The 16,667-nt window shown below is 42.1% G+C and overlaps 1 protein-coding gene across 4 annotated transcripts in view; it reads left to right on the top strand.

Moving 5' to 3' along the window:
• The window catches only part of STS (steroid sulfatase), a 175,330-nt gene that overhangs the window by 98,337 nt on the left and 60,326 nt on the right, over positions 1-16,667 (top strand). For all 4 annotated transcript variants that reach the window (XM_046674064.1, XM_046674065.1, XM_046674066.1 and 1 more), the window contains one exon: positions 1,011-1,147. In XM_046674064.1, coding sequence (XP_046530020.1) covers positions 1,011-1,147 — 137 coding nt within the window. The remainder of the gene's footprint in view (positions 1-1,010; positions 1,148-16,667) is intronic.

Here is a 16,667-nt window from a genome sequence, read left to right as displayed (position 1 = left end):
TGCGTGTGAACCTCTTGACCTTCCCACAGTAATCTGGCTCATAGCAGTTGTCACAAGGGCTGCATGTTGACAGTAACTCGTGACCCTTGAGCATCTGTGTGTTCTCACCAATTACAACAGAGTAGGTTTAGGTGTACTCTGAGTTAAGATGCTTTTGCAATAACATGAAACTCTCTAGATTATAGATTTGGATTAGTTCAAAGAATGTTCCATGTAACTTCCAAAATTTCAGTTTTGACAGTTGCGTGTTCATTCTGGGAGACTTGTTTTATAGTAGAACGTGGGCAATATGGCAGAATACCGAGTTGAATTGGCATTAGAAAGGTGTTGATATAAGAAGTTGAAGGGGCTGGCCCCGTGGCCGAGTGGTTAAATTTGCACGCTCCGCTTCAGCAGCTCAGGGTTTCTCTGGTTCAGATAATGGGCGTGGACCTAGCACCACTCATCAAGGCATGCTGAGGCAGCGTCCCATGTAGCAGAGCCAAAAGCACTTACAACTAGAATATACAACTATGTACTGGGGGGCTTTGGAGAGAAGAAGATAAAAAAAAAAGATTGGCAACAGATGTTAGCTCAGGTGCCAATCTTTAAAAAGAAAGTTGACAACTCAAGATACTGTCTTTACTAGGTAGTAATGTGTGTGTGTATATATTTTCCAAAGAGAATACTCTTTTGAATGGCTTGAGTTCATATCAATCGCTGTATAGAGAGGGAAGAATAGAATTCAAGGAAAAAAGCAGACCATTCTCCACTACATTTCTTCCTGAGTTGTGTCATCAGAGATTGTCTCCAGGACGTAGCACTTCAGTCTGCTAATCTGTAAAGGGTAACAGTGAGTTGCTTCATAGAGACCCTATGCAGGCTTCCCTTTCTCTGAATAAAAGGTACAAGATTAGGCATCATTTTATGGTGTTTCCTGAATTTTCAAATGGCATCGTGTAATGGTAGTTTGATCCTAGTCAGAACGGCGGCAAACCTGCTGATATTGCTCTTGGGAATTTTTTTTCCAGGAGCGCTGAGACACCGTTTCTGCTTGTCTTGTCTTACCTTCACGTGCACACGGCCCTCTTCTCTTCCAAGGATTTTGCCGGCAAAAGTAAACACGGCGCTTATGGGGACACTGCCGAGGAAATGGATTGGAGTGTTGGTATGTGTCTTTATCTTCAATATGTTGTAGCTTATTTCCTGTGAATGTCTACCTGCATTCCTGATGCTTTTATAGACAGCAAATATGGTTGGTTGGTTTGTTTTCAAAAAAGGTAACCAAACACACACTAATTCTGAAAGTTGAACAGCATATAAAAAGTGTCTTCAGTCCTGAGCGCGTGATTTCAGTCGTCGATGGATGCATCGCCAGTGAAAGTCTGGGCCTATGGGCCAGTGATCAGAGATTAATGGAGAAAAGGAGCCAAGGCTTTAGTCCTCATCATCACTTCTTCTAGTTAACAATTAAATATGAGCAACACCTCACCTGTAGCAAAGTTAGATAAGTGGTAGATTTGGGAGACTGAGGGTCCAAAACTGGCTCCCACCTTGGCGAATCTCTCAAGGCAGCAGCCAGGGGCTCTTCCGTGGGTGCTCTTATCATCACTGCAAAAGTCCACCAATGTTTTCTTCTAGAGGTTGGGTGCTTCCTGTTGCGTCTCTGAGGACTGCAAAATTCCCATGTTCTCACGTCCCCTCTCCTTCCTCAGCAAATTACCTTATTCCTGAGGAATGTGGCATTTTGTCAGGGGTACTGAGAAGATTTCTTATTCAGGCTTTCTTTAAACAATATATCTTGCTCATCTACATGAGGTAGTCAGGAACATGCTTTCTTCGAGTTTCTTTTGTACAGCTAAGCAGTCTTGGGTCGATTTCATAGCATGGAGGGCAAGTAATAGTAGCAGGTTAGCAACGGGATGGAAAAATCAGTGGGCTCCAAATTTCTCACTCACTTCCTGTCTTTTCTAGTGACATCATCTCTCATGATGACATTGCTCGGTCCATCTGGACAACATTAGACAAAATTGTCCAAAGGTCACCAGTCAACCAGGTTGCTTAGGATTTTCATATATATTTGCTTTCTTTTCCTTCTCTCTTTCTTGTTCTTCCTTCTTTTTTTTTTGTGCACTAAATAGATAGTTTATAACTATTTAATCTAGGTGTTTTGGAAATACTTGAACATTGCCATGGAGTGTTTTGGGCTGGTTTTAAGCAGCAAATTGAATGTGATGGTAGTCACCTAGTGTGGTGATCGTAAGAACAAGTTTGGTTTGTTTTTTAAATCATGGAAGGAGCACCATCTTAAGAAACAAGAAAAACAAGACCCTTATTCTAGCGTCTAGCTCTTTATCTATCTCTGTGGACTTGAGACATGTCTTCAGTCTCCAGGCCTCAGGTCAGTCGTCTTGACTGAAGAATTCAGAAGAGGCCAGTTCTCAGTTTCTTCTTGAACACTCTGTGATTCTGTAAAATAACGGAAGTGACTACAGATGATGAATACAAGGAAAAACACCACCACAGCATTCCCCCGAATGAGAGTGATAAGAAAAAGCCATTATACTTAGGGCTTTTACATACACCAATGCAAGCCTGCCTCCTTCCTTTTTTCCTCCTTAAAATGTTGCATGTAAATCAATTTACATTTTCCAGACCTTGGGAGTGTAAATCAGTAGACTATTTTGTAGTGTGAATCAGTAAAGTAGTTTCTCTCTTTAAAGAGCATTCTAGTGCAGTGTAACAGGTTTGTTATACAACTTTAAGACGTTAGTTGGCTAGCAAGCAAGCTCATGCTGGTGTCATCACCCTTATTGACTAATCTGTATTTAATTATAATGGCACATATGCCTACCCTGACTCATTAAAAAGTCTAACTTCCAATGTTTTTCTATTGGGCGTCCCTCTAGAATAGAATGGACAGTATTTTCAACTTTCAAGATCCACATTAGACTCTGATATAATAGTAACAGATGATTGTGTTCTTTCTTTTTTGCCAAAAAATAAAATCATTCCCTTAAGCCATTACATTAATTTCTCAGGATGTTTCTGTTGTTATAAATCAAATATATCTGAGTGTTTTGAGGAACATTCCTTCCCTCTAAGAAGAGCCTTTCATTATTACACAGAAGAGCGTAGCATTCTGAATAATTATGTAATAAAATAAAATGGGGATATTTGCTCAAGAAGAAATGCTCCCTGCACGAGGGGCAGCTGAGGTAGAAGGAATTAACCAGAGAGAGCACATCTCTGTCCTTCAGAGCATTTTCTTTCAAAATTTTTGGAGGCAGCATAATTATATGGAGCATAGCTTTCTCTGCTGCAGGTTTCTCTGTATCTGTAAAGGCATATTCATAACAAAGAACCTTTATTATTTAATTGTCCACCATGGCCAATTCCACCCCACGTCATCGTGGTTTATTGCCTTATTCTTAGCTGTGGGATTGCTCCATCTTGTGTTGTTATAATAGCCGAGGAAAGACTGGCCTCAAAAGATGTGAAAGGGGCCTTGCAGTAAAACCACACAGGAGTGGCTAAACTCCTGGAACTCTAATACCGCTATGCAATTCAAGGGCTGGTCAACATTCTTTAATAACCACAGCTACCGCCTATTAAGTGCGTTCCCTGCACCTGGCCCTGCACCTCACATGCATTCCCTCCCTTTGTGCTGTCAACAATCCGTGCAGCAGGTAACCTGGACATCATCCCTATTGTGTGGATAAGGCAGGGGAGGCTTGGAGAAGGTTGAATACACCTGTCTCGGGTTACAGAATTAATCAAGGATGAGCCGAAATGCGAATGTAGGTGTCCCACCAGAGCCTGAAGTCTATACCACCTTGTTCCACTGCCTTCCATGTAATGAGAAAGGCTGCGTCATAGCGGTGTATTGTCCACAATGAATCATGGGGAAAGAGCTAGTTCATTCATTAGGCGCATTTATTGAATGCCAACTGTGTGCCTAATTTTGTGTGTGTGTGTGTGAGGAATGCAATAATGACAAGACCCTTGGCTTAAGAGAATTTTGGGGCTATCAAGGGACTTAAGATTCTTCCAGGAGGTCTTATAATAGCACAGAGCAAAAAGGGATGGATGGATCTCCCGAGCAAGGTGCCGATAGAGTGCTTGAGCAGTTTGGAAAAAGGAAGGGTAGACATCTGTGGCCAGTGGATACAGTCAGCCCCATCATTTCAGCAGGATGCACCTACAATCGAATCTTTTGGGCAATCATGCACAAATTTTCAATCCCAAATAATTCTGCAGCAGTGGAGCACTGGGGAGGAACAAATGGGTAAAATCTTGGTGTTTTCAAATGCACACCAAGGATTTTGGGGGTGTGTCATTCTGGCTGTTATTCCAGAAATGGAGTGGCATTTACCAGAGACCTATGAATGCCATGGGGGTAGAGGGAGCAAGGGGAGGGACGGACGTTGTTCTCGCCAGTGGTTTCTTGTCTGTGGCTTGTACCATTACAGCCATCACAGCTCTAGTCTGTCAGGTGGGATTTGCATGCCATCAGCATTTATTTAGAGCTCCATGCTATTAATAGAACCACATGAAGGAATAATAAATCAGTGCTTGCTCAGGATCAGATTAGCAAATTCTGTATGCTGCAAAGAGAAATGCAAGTCAAGAACAATTAAGGTGAATGCTAAAATGAACCTCTGGCTTCAAATCAAACTTTCATATTAAAAGTATATGTATATCTTGCCAGTGCTAAGGGTTGGGATCCAGTGGCTTATGTGGGATTGTTTCTTTCAAACAAAAGCTGCAAGCCTTTTCTTAAGTGGAAGAAACACCAACCATCCTAGTAGGACTCCAGAAGTCTTGAGAAAGTTTGATTTTTGGTTGCTCAGGATCTGTAATGTCGTACCCCCTAGTGGCTGTGTCTGATAAGGCAACCCTCAGTTTCTCCTCTTGATGTCTTCCCCTCTGGGACACTGGACAGTGTCACCTTCTGTGGGCACAGGATGAAACAGAGAACCAACTGGAAGGAAAAATAATGGACGAATTCATGAAAGATGAGCTGAGGGGATAGTACAGAATGAACTCCTCTTTCCCGTACCTGACATACAGTTAAGCTTGGGCAACATAGCATCAATTGCCACACATCAATCCATCTTGAGGAATGGAGAATAAATTGGAGGGCCTCATTTAGCAAGAGGCAGGATAGTCACGAGAAAACTCTGCAAATGAGGAGCCTTAGGTATTGGCCAATGCCCCTCAAACATACAGCATAATTCTACCCAGGGTTTGGCTCATTGGACAGGAGTTTAATGGATTATCCATTTGAAAATGGGCTCTTTCTAAGACCATTGGACTAAAATAGTTGTGGGAGCCTGAAATGCAGTGTGCAATGAATAGCCCCTCAGTTAATAGGTTTGTTTACCTGGGCAAAAGTACTCTGGTTGAGTTTATGTAGACGATATCTGCTCTTAGAATGCTGTAGACCAGGCCCATGGTAGCTGTTCAGTAAGTAAGTTTTAAAGGCGGCATCATGGAGAGCAGGTGCCTGATATTTGCAAGGCCCTGTCTAAGGTGCTGAAATGGCTAGGAAAGTGCGACTTCTCTTACATACGTGGGTAACTGTCCAACCGTGGGAGTAGATAAGATTGCGTTACAAGAATGTTAAAAGTAGTTGAGCAACTTGTGACTCAAGATTTATCTCCATCTAAATCCAAGATAAAAGTTTAGAAATCAACCTCTATGTTTCTACTTCTTGAAAGCTAACATTGGAGGACCTAAAAAAGCAATGCCAATACTCTTTTTCATTCTTTTGTTCCCTACAGAATGTAATCTGAGCCATAAGGCTGTGTATTTCCCTTGGGATTCAATACATCAATTTTCTATGTCGAGTTTTTTAAACGCTCTTATTCTTGATAAATAGGACCTTCTTTAAAACATGAAAATAATGTGCTCACTTCTGATGCATACTGAAAATGGAAGGCCAGGCAGAACATTCAAAAGAAGGGAACAGGAAGAATCCCCCAAAGAAAAACGAAAGAGCCACCAGAGACAGAGAAGAAAGACTAAGAGAAGTGGGGTCATGGATTTCAGGGGTGAAGAGCATCTCAAGGAAGGGGTATCAACACCAACTAGGATGTCAGAAGCATCATTTAAAGAAGAGATGAAAAGGGACCAGTGGATTTAGCGACTAACAACTTGAGATTGTAGTGGCTTGCAGAGCGAGTGATATTTGAGGAGCCAGGGATCAGTGAGGTTGGATATCCCTTTCGAGAAGCATGAAGGAACTTGAGCAGTGGGATGATGTAGTGGACTGTGTCTGAGCTCAGCTCTGCTCAGAGGGAGACCAGGAGTCAGGGGTTGGCATCAGTGTGTGGAACTGTGCAATTTTCAGTCCAATGTTGGGGCAGGGAGAAGGATAATTGAGTTAACTGATGATTGAAATTTCACTGGGGAATGTCACAAAAGACAAGTGGGCATGGGAGTTTGGGCCATTAGCGAGAGAACAACTGAAGGAGGTGGCAGCCTCTGGGAGGAGATTGAGGAAAGAAGGGGCTGGTGGCTTGGGAGGTGATGGATTGGAGGTCCAAGCAAGATTGTAGGAAAGATGTTGGAAGGCTGAGACAAGGTGAAAGTGTTTAAATTCAGAGGTAGAACAATTCCAGGTGTTCACAGATCCGTGGCATGAGTTTAGGATGATGAATGAAGGACTGCAAGGCAAGTTCCTTGTGTGGAGCAGATCAAGGAACTGGGAAGGCGGGGCATTCAGCTGATGCCTTCGTTGTGACAGCGCACCCCTCCAAGAGGGCAAGCTCGGCCGTCCTATGACTGCTAGGGCTGGCTGATCAGCTGCCTTCACTCTCAGGGCAGAGGTTCATGGCTGGGCGGGGAGCATGGAAGGATAACGGTGTACTTTACGAGGGGGAATGTGGGGCCATTATGGACCACACATTCATTAACTGAGCTTCCAGTTTAACAAACACTCAAAATTGTGGCTTGAAAATTATTTCAGTGGTTGCTCACCAGCCAAAATTCCAGGTTTTTAACAGGTTTCCGGGAGGAAGGGAGGTGGTCTATTCCCGGTAAAGCATGCGGGCTTCCAGCTCTGTACAGCAAAACCCCATCTGTCAGCTCAGTGACATGAAGGCAGTGTTAAAAGCGAAATGCTCATAACACACGACTCGTCACTTTGCAGCTGTGGTGCACGTCACGGCGAACTGTGCTGGGGGTGCGATTCTACGTGATTGGAACGAGGATGTAGAAGCGTTTTGTCATAAAACTCCTACACTTTTGAAGGAAAGCAAGTATATCCCTCGGTTTTCTATGGCAAACGTTGGATGTGGTGCGAATTCTTAAATGTGTTTTTAGTTTTCATTTTTGTTTAAGAGTGTACTCTGTAGAGTTTAAATAAAAATAAATAAACCGTGTGGCCCTGACTCCAGAATAGACAGAATGATGGAAAAGAACAGGAAGCCTGGAAGGAGAATCTCATGTAAATTTAAAGGTGGCATTTCAAGGCAGACAGCTAAGAATAGATGACACATTAATTGCAATAGAATGATTAAACTTTGGGGGAGACATTATAGTTACCTCACTGATGCCTGGCACTGTGGTAAGTGATTGCATTCACTTAAAAGATAGGATGATGGTGATAGTGATGATGATGATGATGATGAAGATGGTGATGATGATGATGATGGTAGTGAAGGAAATGATGAATGAAGATAATAATAATGATGAAGCTGATGATGAAAACAATGAAGAGGAAGAGAAGGAGGAGAGGAAAAGGAGGAGGAAGAGAGATGATGGTCAAGATAAAGAAGTCAATTTTATAGGGAACTGAGGTTTGGAAATGAGGTCGCATAGATGGCTAGGATTTTAATCTGGTTCTGTCTTCCATACTATATGCTCTACGTGCCATACTGCTGTTCCCCATTTATCTCAGTGGATTCCCCATGCAGCCTGAATTTGGAAAATGGAACTGCTAAAGAATGCCAGAAAATATGTTGAGATCTATTTATCTGATATATAGTTGAGCAAGGTCTTTCTAAGCATGAAAGCAAAGGAATAAATAGTAAAGGGAAAAAATTACTAGATTTAATGACATATAATTTTCTGATGTCAATAAAATGGTAGCAGACTAAAAAGACCAATGACAAACCAGTTAACAAGCATGTGCAACATCTACGTGCAATAAAAAGAAAATCCCCGAGATCTAGAAAGAGCTCGTACAAAGAAATTGATAAAAAGATGAATACCAGAAAAAGGAATTCGTTGTAACAATTTATTGTGTCAGCTCATTACACATTTGCTAGCATTGAGCATTATGATTTAAAAACAAAAAATCTTTGCTAAAATGATGAAGGAAAGAGAGCAACTCTTTTTTAAAAGTTACATAATGCGTCATATTGATTCCTAAAGAGGTCAGACACTTTTCTTGTTATGTTTTTTTTTTTAGTTAAACAAACAAAAAATCTGTTGTCACTTATCCAGCAGGGTTGGCACGTTTTCCTAAGCCGTGTACTCTGAGGACGACGCGATGAAGAACCACCAGTTTGCCACTGCTAACCGTATCATCTCATTTAGCTTACAGAGTGTGTTTTAAATATTCAGCTAATGCTTTTTATTCTTGAATCCCAAGGCATCTATGACACAATTATTAAAACTCAACTCAAGCAACAAATTGGATTTCATTTTCACACTGGTGCTTTTCTTCATTGAAAATTCCCTTTCGGAATTTTCAAAAGACTTTAAGTTATCTAGGAGTGTGTGTGTGTGTGTGTGTGTGTGTGTGTTTACACACAGTCCTTTTGCATTAAGTTTCTCTTCAACTGCATCCTAAATACACACTTATAAAAAATGCATGAGTTTGTAAAATCTGCTTAATTCAATAATTCAATGTGATGCTTATTCCCCGAAGTGGAAACTGAAGTTAAAAAAAACTAAGGAAATCCACTAGTTTATCAGTTTATCCCAGACTATCAGATCTTGAATATATGCTTGGAATGGCACTGAGCTCTGAATCAGATACAACATGTCCTGTCCTCCAGGCCTGTCATCGTAAGCGCTTGTTACCGAGATGGTCATGAACTAGGGCCTGGGGACAGGCAGTACCTTTCCCGGGACTTCGGACAGGGCCTGGTAATACAACCCCTCTACCTAATGAACAGATTTTTATTCAAGCAGATCTAGACCGGAGAGAAATGAAATCGTTGCCATTACACACTCCTGTTTACCCAAATGCAGGATACATAATGAGGTTTTGAAACTTCAGGAAAATATCTCTGAAGTGCTGACAACTTGTGAATTGTAAAGCAATGGCTAATACAGACCCACCTAGGTAGAGTTTTCCTTCCATGATTTAATAAAGAGACAGTATAAAAATCACATGCTCTCTGTGCAAACATAAACGCTAAGCTTCAGGACAGGTGCCAAAAAATTAAGGAAATGTGCTGTTTGGGAGTGCTTAAGGTGTACTTTCACAAAGCAGGGCTTCCTCACATAGTATATGTGATGTTATTACCGAATATACTTTTATTTATGTTCATACTCCTTCCAGCCTTGAAGAAAACAAAAAAGAACTTATGATAAATGAAAATAAAATCACCTTTGCCAGGATTTTCCATTATTGTCCCTTCTGAAATGTCTGTTTGGGGAGTCCTTTGTGAGCGGCTAGGCCTGGGCTGGAGGACACGGTAGGTGTGAGGTGTCTCTGACCAGTGACATCCTGCTTCCTTTTGTGCTTCCACGTTGGGGTGGGTTCTTGTTCGTGTAGGGGCTGTCCTGCATCAGGACGAGGGGACAGCTGAGTCCTAGGCTGCACATAGTTCAAGAGCAGAGTTCTGAAGTGCCTGTCCATCAGCAGTTCACATATCCCTTTGCTAGAGAAGAAAATTGCTTAATTGTTGACTCTGTCATCTGTGTTTTTTTAAAGTTGAATGTTTTCTCACTTTGTGTAATTCTTTTTCTATTACCAAAGTAATCCATATTAAACACAAGCAGAAAGGGAGCGCCCTCTGGGATCCATCCTCAGTAGGTAACCTCATTCATGGGTCATGGCATTGGTTTCAGTTTTTATATGTTGCCAATATTATATAGTAATATTCAGATATGATCTTTATTATTATTGAGTATTTTACACAAACTCTATACACTATTTTGCAATTTTCCTCTTTCACTTAACTATATACTTCGGCATTTTTCAATTTCAGCATTTCAATTTTCATTTCATCTTTCTTAGACAATTTACTTAACCATTTCTCTGGGCATCTGAGTCCCACCAAGTTTTTGTTTTTCTATTTCAAGCAGTGCTATAGTGAATATTCTTGTCCGTATAGGTATGTGAAATTGTGGGAACATTTTTAAAGGAAAAATTTCTCAAAATTAAAATGTTGGATCAAAGGGTATTAAAAAATGGAATTTGGGGCTAGCCTGGTGGCATAGCGGTTAAGTTTGCATGCTCTGTTTTGGCGGCCCGGGGTTTGCAGGTTCAGATCCCAGGTGCAGACCTATGCACCACTTATCCAGCCATACTGTGGCAGGCGTCCCACATATAAAGTAGAGGAAGATTGGCACAGATGTTAGCTCAGGGCCAATCTTCCTCAGCAAAAAGGGGCTAATCTTCCTCAAAAAAAAAAAAATGGAGTTTTGGTAGATATTGCCTAAAATGTCTTACTCTTTTTTTCCCTCAACAATGGGACACCCATTGATGATCTATGAGAATGCTAATTTCCTCATATTCTTGCCAACTCTAGATAGTATGATTCTAAAAGTATGATTCTAAAAGTATGTTTACTTTTATATTTATTAGGCAAAAAATGCTATTTCACTATTTAAATTTTTCTTTCTGTTGCATGTAGGGTTGAGACTATATATTTTAGTCCATGGTAGTATTTTTTCTCCTAAGGATTCCCTGTTCATATTCTTTGGGCACTTTTCTGTTGGATTGTCGATCTTTTTCTTATTGATTTGTGTGGGCTATTTACATATTAAGGACATTAACATTTGCTTGTATGTTGCAAATATTTTTTGTACCTTTTTGTTTGTCTTTTCATTTTTTTAGTAGTGTTTTTGTGATGAATTCCTGTGGTCAAATTTGACAGCCTTTCCTTCATGACTTTGGGAATTGATGACTGGCTAAAAAAGGGTATCTCTACCCACCAAATTATATACCTTTTCTCTTGTATTTCCTCCCAGTATCTTTGTGGGCTGGTGCTTGAAAGTTGGATATTTAGTCTATGGAGAAGAACATGTGTGGGATCATGTGTTGTTGTTTGCTCATTATTATAGGTGTTGGTCTCAGTTGGTCAGCACTCTTGGTTGCCGTGGGACCTCTCAGAACTTGAGTAAGGTGGGTTTGGTGGCCCATCTTATCTCTGGACAGTAGGCATCAGATCCAGCCCTTTCTGCAAGGTCTAAGCAGAGTTCCCACTAGTGATGCCCCTACATCCCACTATAAGCCAGGTGGCTGTAGTCCAGTGGTCTCCTCCCATGGCCACTGGCAGGGGATGACTCATCAGGCAGGGTCTCCTCTGTGAGTGGGCAGTGTAATGGCCTCGTACCTGTCCCGTCACCACCGCAGGTAGATGTCAAAGCATTTTAGGGCAGGCAGGGATGGCTGCCACACCCCCTGCACTACCTGTTTCTCTCTGGCATTACTGTCCCGACTGGCTGGGGGCACAAAGCCTTGGGATCACTCGAGGGAGGGGCCGTCCCCAATTGCCCGAAAGGGAGGTTCCCTCTCTGCTCCCTGATGTCTTCCAGGGCAGCGAGGAAGGAGGAGCTGGCTGCTGCACAATGCATCCTGCCCTCACCTGTGTGATGCCCCCTGCATCCCGAAGCTCTGGGTGTGCACCTGGAACCCTGCTCTGCTCTCCTTAATGGATGTGAGTCGGTTATGTCTCTTCTAGATTAGTTGTGTCACCTTTGCAAAGAGTTGGAAAAAAGAAAAGGGTGGAAACTGGTGTGTAGTTACCATGTTTCCAAGTCTTCAAAAACCAGTGTTAAAGCTATATTGATTTTTACAGTTAGAAGAGGAAAAGAAGTAAGGGATCATTAGAAGACATTTATACCACATGATTGAATGTATGATTTAGTCAAAAGCAAGCAATTTGTGAGCCGAGCCCATTCTTCCACTTAATAAGACTGTTCTCAGAAGGCTGTTAAACTGTCCTTGGCTGTGTTGAATTACAGGTTCACTGTCGTGGACTGGCCTCACCTCCCAGCTCTTCTGGTTTTCACCTCCACTTCAGTCTTTGTCCTGTTGTCACAGCAACTACCTCCTGCCTCCCTAGTAATATTGATGCTGCTAATAACGAGCATACACATCTTCACTTGCCGGCTGCTGACTCTCTCCAGGCATTATGTATTCGTAGGAGTCTTCGTGTCGTCCTCTGAGAATGCGACTGTATTACCCATTTTACAGATGTCTAAACCAAGGCCCATAGGACAGAAGTAGTTTGTCCCTCAAGCTCTCACAGCTGGCAAGTGGCAGAGGCAGAATTCATACCCAGGTTCATGTCCTTATGCCCCACGTGATATTAACAGATGGCCTCATGACACATGCCTTCTGCATCTTGATGGCAGCAGGAGTGCCAGGGAAGGGCATAGACTTTGGGGCCAGATGTCTGAGGTTCCACCCCACCTCTACCACACGCTGGCTGGTAAACCTGAGCAGGTTACCTCTCTTGCTGGGGCCTCTATTTCCTCAGCCATAAAATGGGATTATAACGTTGCTTATCTTTCTGGGATGTCTTGAAGAATGCCCGGGATATATTAAGAACTCTACAAATGTCCGTTATTATTCTGGTGGCTACACACACAGCTTCCATTGACTCCCTTCTCTCATTGTGTGCCTTGACTTCACCATCTCTCCTCTAGGTATATACTTTATTATGGTTTTTTGGTGGGAAAGGGAAGCAAATGGCCATAGATGTCCCAGGGCACAGTTTCATGTGTTAGAGTCTTGTGACCTTTTGTTGGTTTGATATCTAGCCATAAGAACATGGAATAAGTGGAATCTTCCCATAGCCTTTGTTGTTGAGGCCATTGCAGCAGCCCTCTCTGCCTACAGTCTGAAGGAGCTGCTTCTCCTAGAAGCCGTGTGGAGCGGCAATTCAGGAGCGCTCGCAGAGTCTGCTGGGAGCTAACTGTTTGTGTTCTCAGGTGATTTCTGGGCTCACCCACTTGGGCCATATCTCTCAACCTGGCGGCCAGAGCCCTGGGTTAATGCCCTGGCAGTGAGGGCTTCGTGCTCTTCTGTTAACTTAGGGAGATAAGCATTTGGGGAGGAAAGTGTCTTGACGGCAGGACTCTGTAAGTCATTTGTTTGCTCCCAAGCATTAGAAAAAAGTGAAGGCAGGTTATAAAGTAGCACATTTCCATAAATGACTCCTTCTCGATCCAAAGTAGATCTTGTCCATTGGGTCCTCCAGATACCACTGGTGCAAAAAATTAAAACAGAACAAACCTCTGTTGTTTCCAGAGTTAAGTGGGTGCTTGCTGTACTTAACACACAATTTCATTCATTTAAGGTCGCTAACAGCAGGCACGCCCATTGGCTCTAATTTAGAGGAAGATGGCTTCTGATGTTTATCACTTACTTAAGCTTTAAAACAAATCCTCCGTGACATTCATCTACATAATCTCCTTTTAGTCAGCCATGGCAAAATATGACTTCTGCACATGTTCGCATTCCCAGTTTATAGAAAATTGATAGAGAAAGAACACTGTTGTCATAATATTTTTTCATTTGAAAGTAAGGCAATAGCCAGAAGAGAACAAAAATGACAAAGATAACAGCATTTTTAAGTCTTTTAACTTTAATCATTTGAAGGTAGAATTGCCTGTCAAATACCTCTGCCGACATTGCTATTTCTTGCCTGCCAAATTTCATCAGTAACAACCATCTCATAAATACATTTATGCATCTGATTTGTAGCAAGTAAATATACCATACTTTAGGAAGAAGAAACCTACAGAAAATAAGCTTCTTTGACAATCTTTGAAGCTTTGAGTACCGACTTTGAGAAAAACCATTTTGGTTTGTGTACACAACTTGACATTTTGGTTTTATTTAGTGCTGCTTGCAATTAAGCAAAAGGGAAGGAGATAAGTGCAAGGACGTTCCAATTTGTTTTGAAATAGAAGGAATTACCATATTCACAGATGGGGTAGATGTGTCCATCTTAGTAATTCTTTGTTGTTTTATCCTCACAGAACTTTCGAAGAGGGCATCTGTGCACAGGGATGCTTCCATACAAAACGCATCTCTTCTAGACAGGAGCAGGTCTTGCTCAGATATCATTGGCCAGAGAGAGTTGCAGTCCACTTGGTTTGGGTGAAAGAAAGGGAATCTTTGACCAGAACAGTGTAAGTAGACCTATGGCAACCACAAGTGTTAGTGGGTACTGACGCAGTCCACACTATAGCATATACATCCATCTGCGTGTATATTTGCATGAGCATGCAGACACCGAACTACAAGGAATACACTATATATTTTTTCCCACCATGTCTAGCAAAAGCCAAGAAATCCCTTAGCTAACTGTGGCTCTGTAGGCGGTCTCTGCTTGCTTTTCTCCATAGCTTTGTTTTTCATGACCTTGTTCTGCATTTCATGCCGTGTGCCGTGATGGCCATCCTCAGAATGGCTATTTCCTGGAGTAGGGTCTTTATTCTCATGGACGGAAGCTCTCTTGCAGTTACTCCAAAGTGCCAGCTGAAGCATTTCTTAATTCAAAGGACTGCACTTACTTTGCTGCTGAACAGGTCTAGTGATACTGGAAATGGAGGTCATTAGACATGGTGATCTCTTCCCATCCACGTTGTCTCAAGTGCCAGTTGCCTGCTATTTCGCATCAGTTTCTCTTTCTGCTCTTAAAGCAACTAAGCAACTGTGACAGAGGTTGTAGGGTTGCCTTTGTTTTAGGAGGGAGAAGAAATGACTTCCAGGTCTACGACTGCCTCAACACTGGAGGTCAACTCTACAAATCTCACTGGCTCTCTGTTGCTGTCTACACTGCAGAATCAGACATCCATGCATTTGGGCAGCCTCCTGGAGTTTCATGGATGAACCACTCATGCCCACAGAATGTGAGCCCCTCAAACATGTTTATTGGCTTCTTCACTCAGTACTTTTGTTTTTTAATGAGGAAGATTGTCCCTGAGCTAACATCTGTGCCAATATTCTTCTATTTTGTACATGGGATGCTGCCACAGCATGGCTTGATGAGCAGTGTATAGGTCCGTGCTCGGGATCCAAACCCGGGAACCTGGGCCACCAAAGCAGAGCACACAGACTTAACCACTACACCACCGGGCCAACCCCTACTTGGTACTTTTTAAAGCTTAGAGGAATGGAAAGCCTAACCCAGAGCCAATATCAAGAACTAATGTGTGGTTAAGACAAAGGCAAGCTATGGTGATAGGGGATATAAAGATTAGAACTGTTGAATTGTCCCTTTTTGCCTGTCTTGTATGGGTAGCAGTATTGAAGTTATTTTCCACTCTGATCCTCCATGACCCTTGTTGACCCATTTACCCACCAATTCGGCACACTACATACATGCTGTCATCTGTCCTGGACTCTGCTCTCACTGCATTAATTTTAAATGCTGTCTTCTTACGGATTAATCCTGATCCTCAAAAATGATTTTTTTCTCCATTAACATGTTCTTCATCTTATATGTGTGCTTCAGGTATGCACGTCTGGAAAGCTTAACGTTAAGTGAAGGTACCAGGAAATCCAGTAATAATGGGACAGCAAGAATAAAGGAAACACACACTGTGTATATTTTTCTTTCTCTTCACTTTCTACGTGAGTTTCCAGTAAATCTGTATTTGTGAGAAAATAGTAAATTTCTTGCAGAAAGAGGTTTTTGCAACCTTAGCCTAGAGATGTAAACACTGCTTAGTAGGGCAGTCAAAAGGGTGGGGCGGGGGCGCTGGGGCAGGACCAAGGGGTGGCGATCCAAACAAACTTTTTTTTTTAATTGAGTTAATGATAGGTTACAATCTTGTGTAATTTCAGTTGTACATTATTGTTTGTCAGTCGTGTTGTAGGTGCACCATTTCACCCTTTGTGCCCACCCCCCACCCCACCTTTCCCCTGGTAACCACTAATCTGTTCTCTTTGTCCACATTTTGTTTTTCAATTTTTTTTTGAGTTATTGATAGGTTACAATCTTGTGAAATTTCAATTGTACATTAATGTTTGTCAGTCATGTTGTAGGTGCACCACTTCACCCTTTGTGCCCACCCCCACCCCACCTTTCCCCTGGTATCCCCTAAACTGTTCTTGGTCCATAGTTTTAAATTCCTCATATGAGTGGAGTCATACACAGATTATCTTTCTCTCGCTGGCTTATTTCACTTAACATAATTCTCTCAAGGTCCATCCATGTTATTGCAAATGGAGTGATTTTGTTCTGTTTTGCAGCTGAGTAGTATTCCATTGTATATATGTACCACATCTTCTTTATCCATTCGTCTGTTGATGGGCACTTAGGTTGCTTCCACGTCTTGGCTATTGTAAACAGTGCTGCAATAAACATTGGGGTGCATAGGACTTTTGGGATTTCTGACTTCAAGCTCTTTGGATAAATACCCAGTAGTGGGATGGCTGGATTGTATGGTAGTTCTATTTTTAGTTTTTTGAGGAATCTCCATACTGTTTTCCATAGTGGCTGCACCAGTTTGCATTCCCACCAGCAGTGTATGAGGGTTCC

The sequence above is a fragment of the Equus quagga genome, chromosome 10, assembly GCF_021613505.1.
Source record: "Equus quagga isolate Etosha38 chromosome 10, UCLA_HA_Equagga_1.0, whole genome shotgun sequence".
Classification (NCBI taxonomy): Eukaryota; Metazoa; Chordata; class Mammalia; order Perissodactyla; family Equidae; genus Equus; species Equus quagga.
This window is presented reverse-complemented; position numbering and strand designations above follow the sequence as displayed.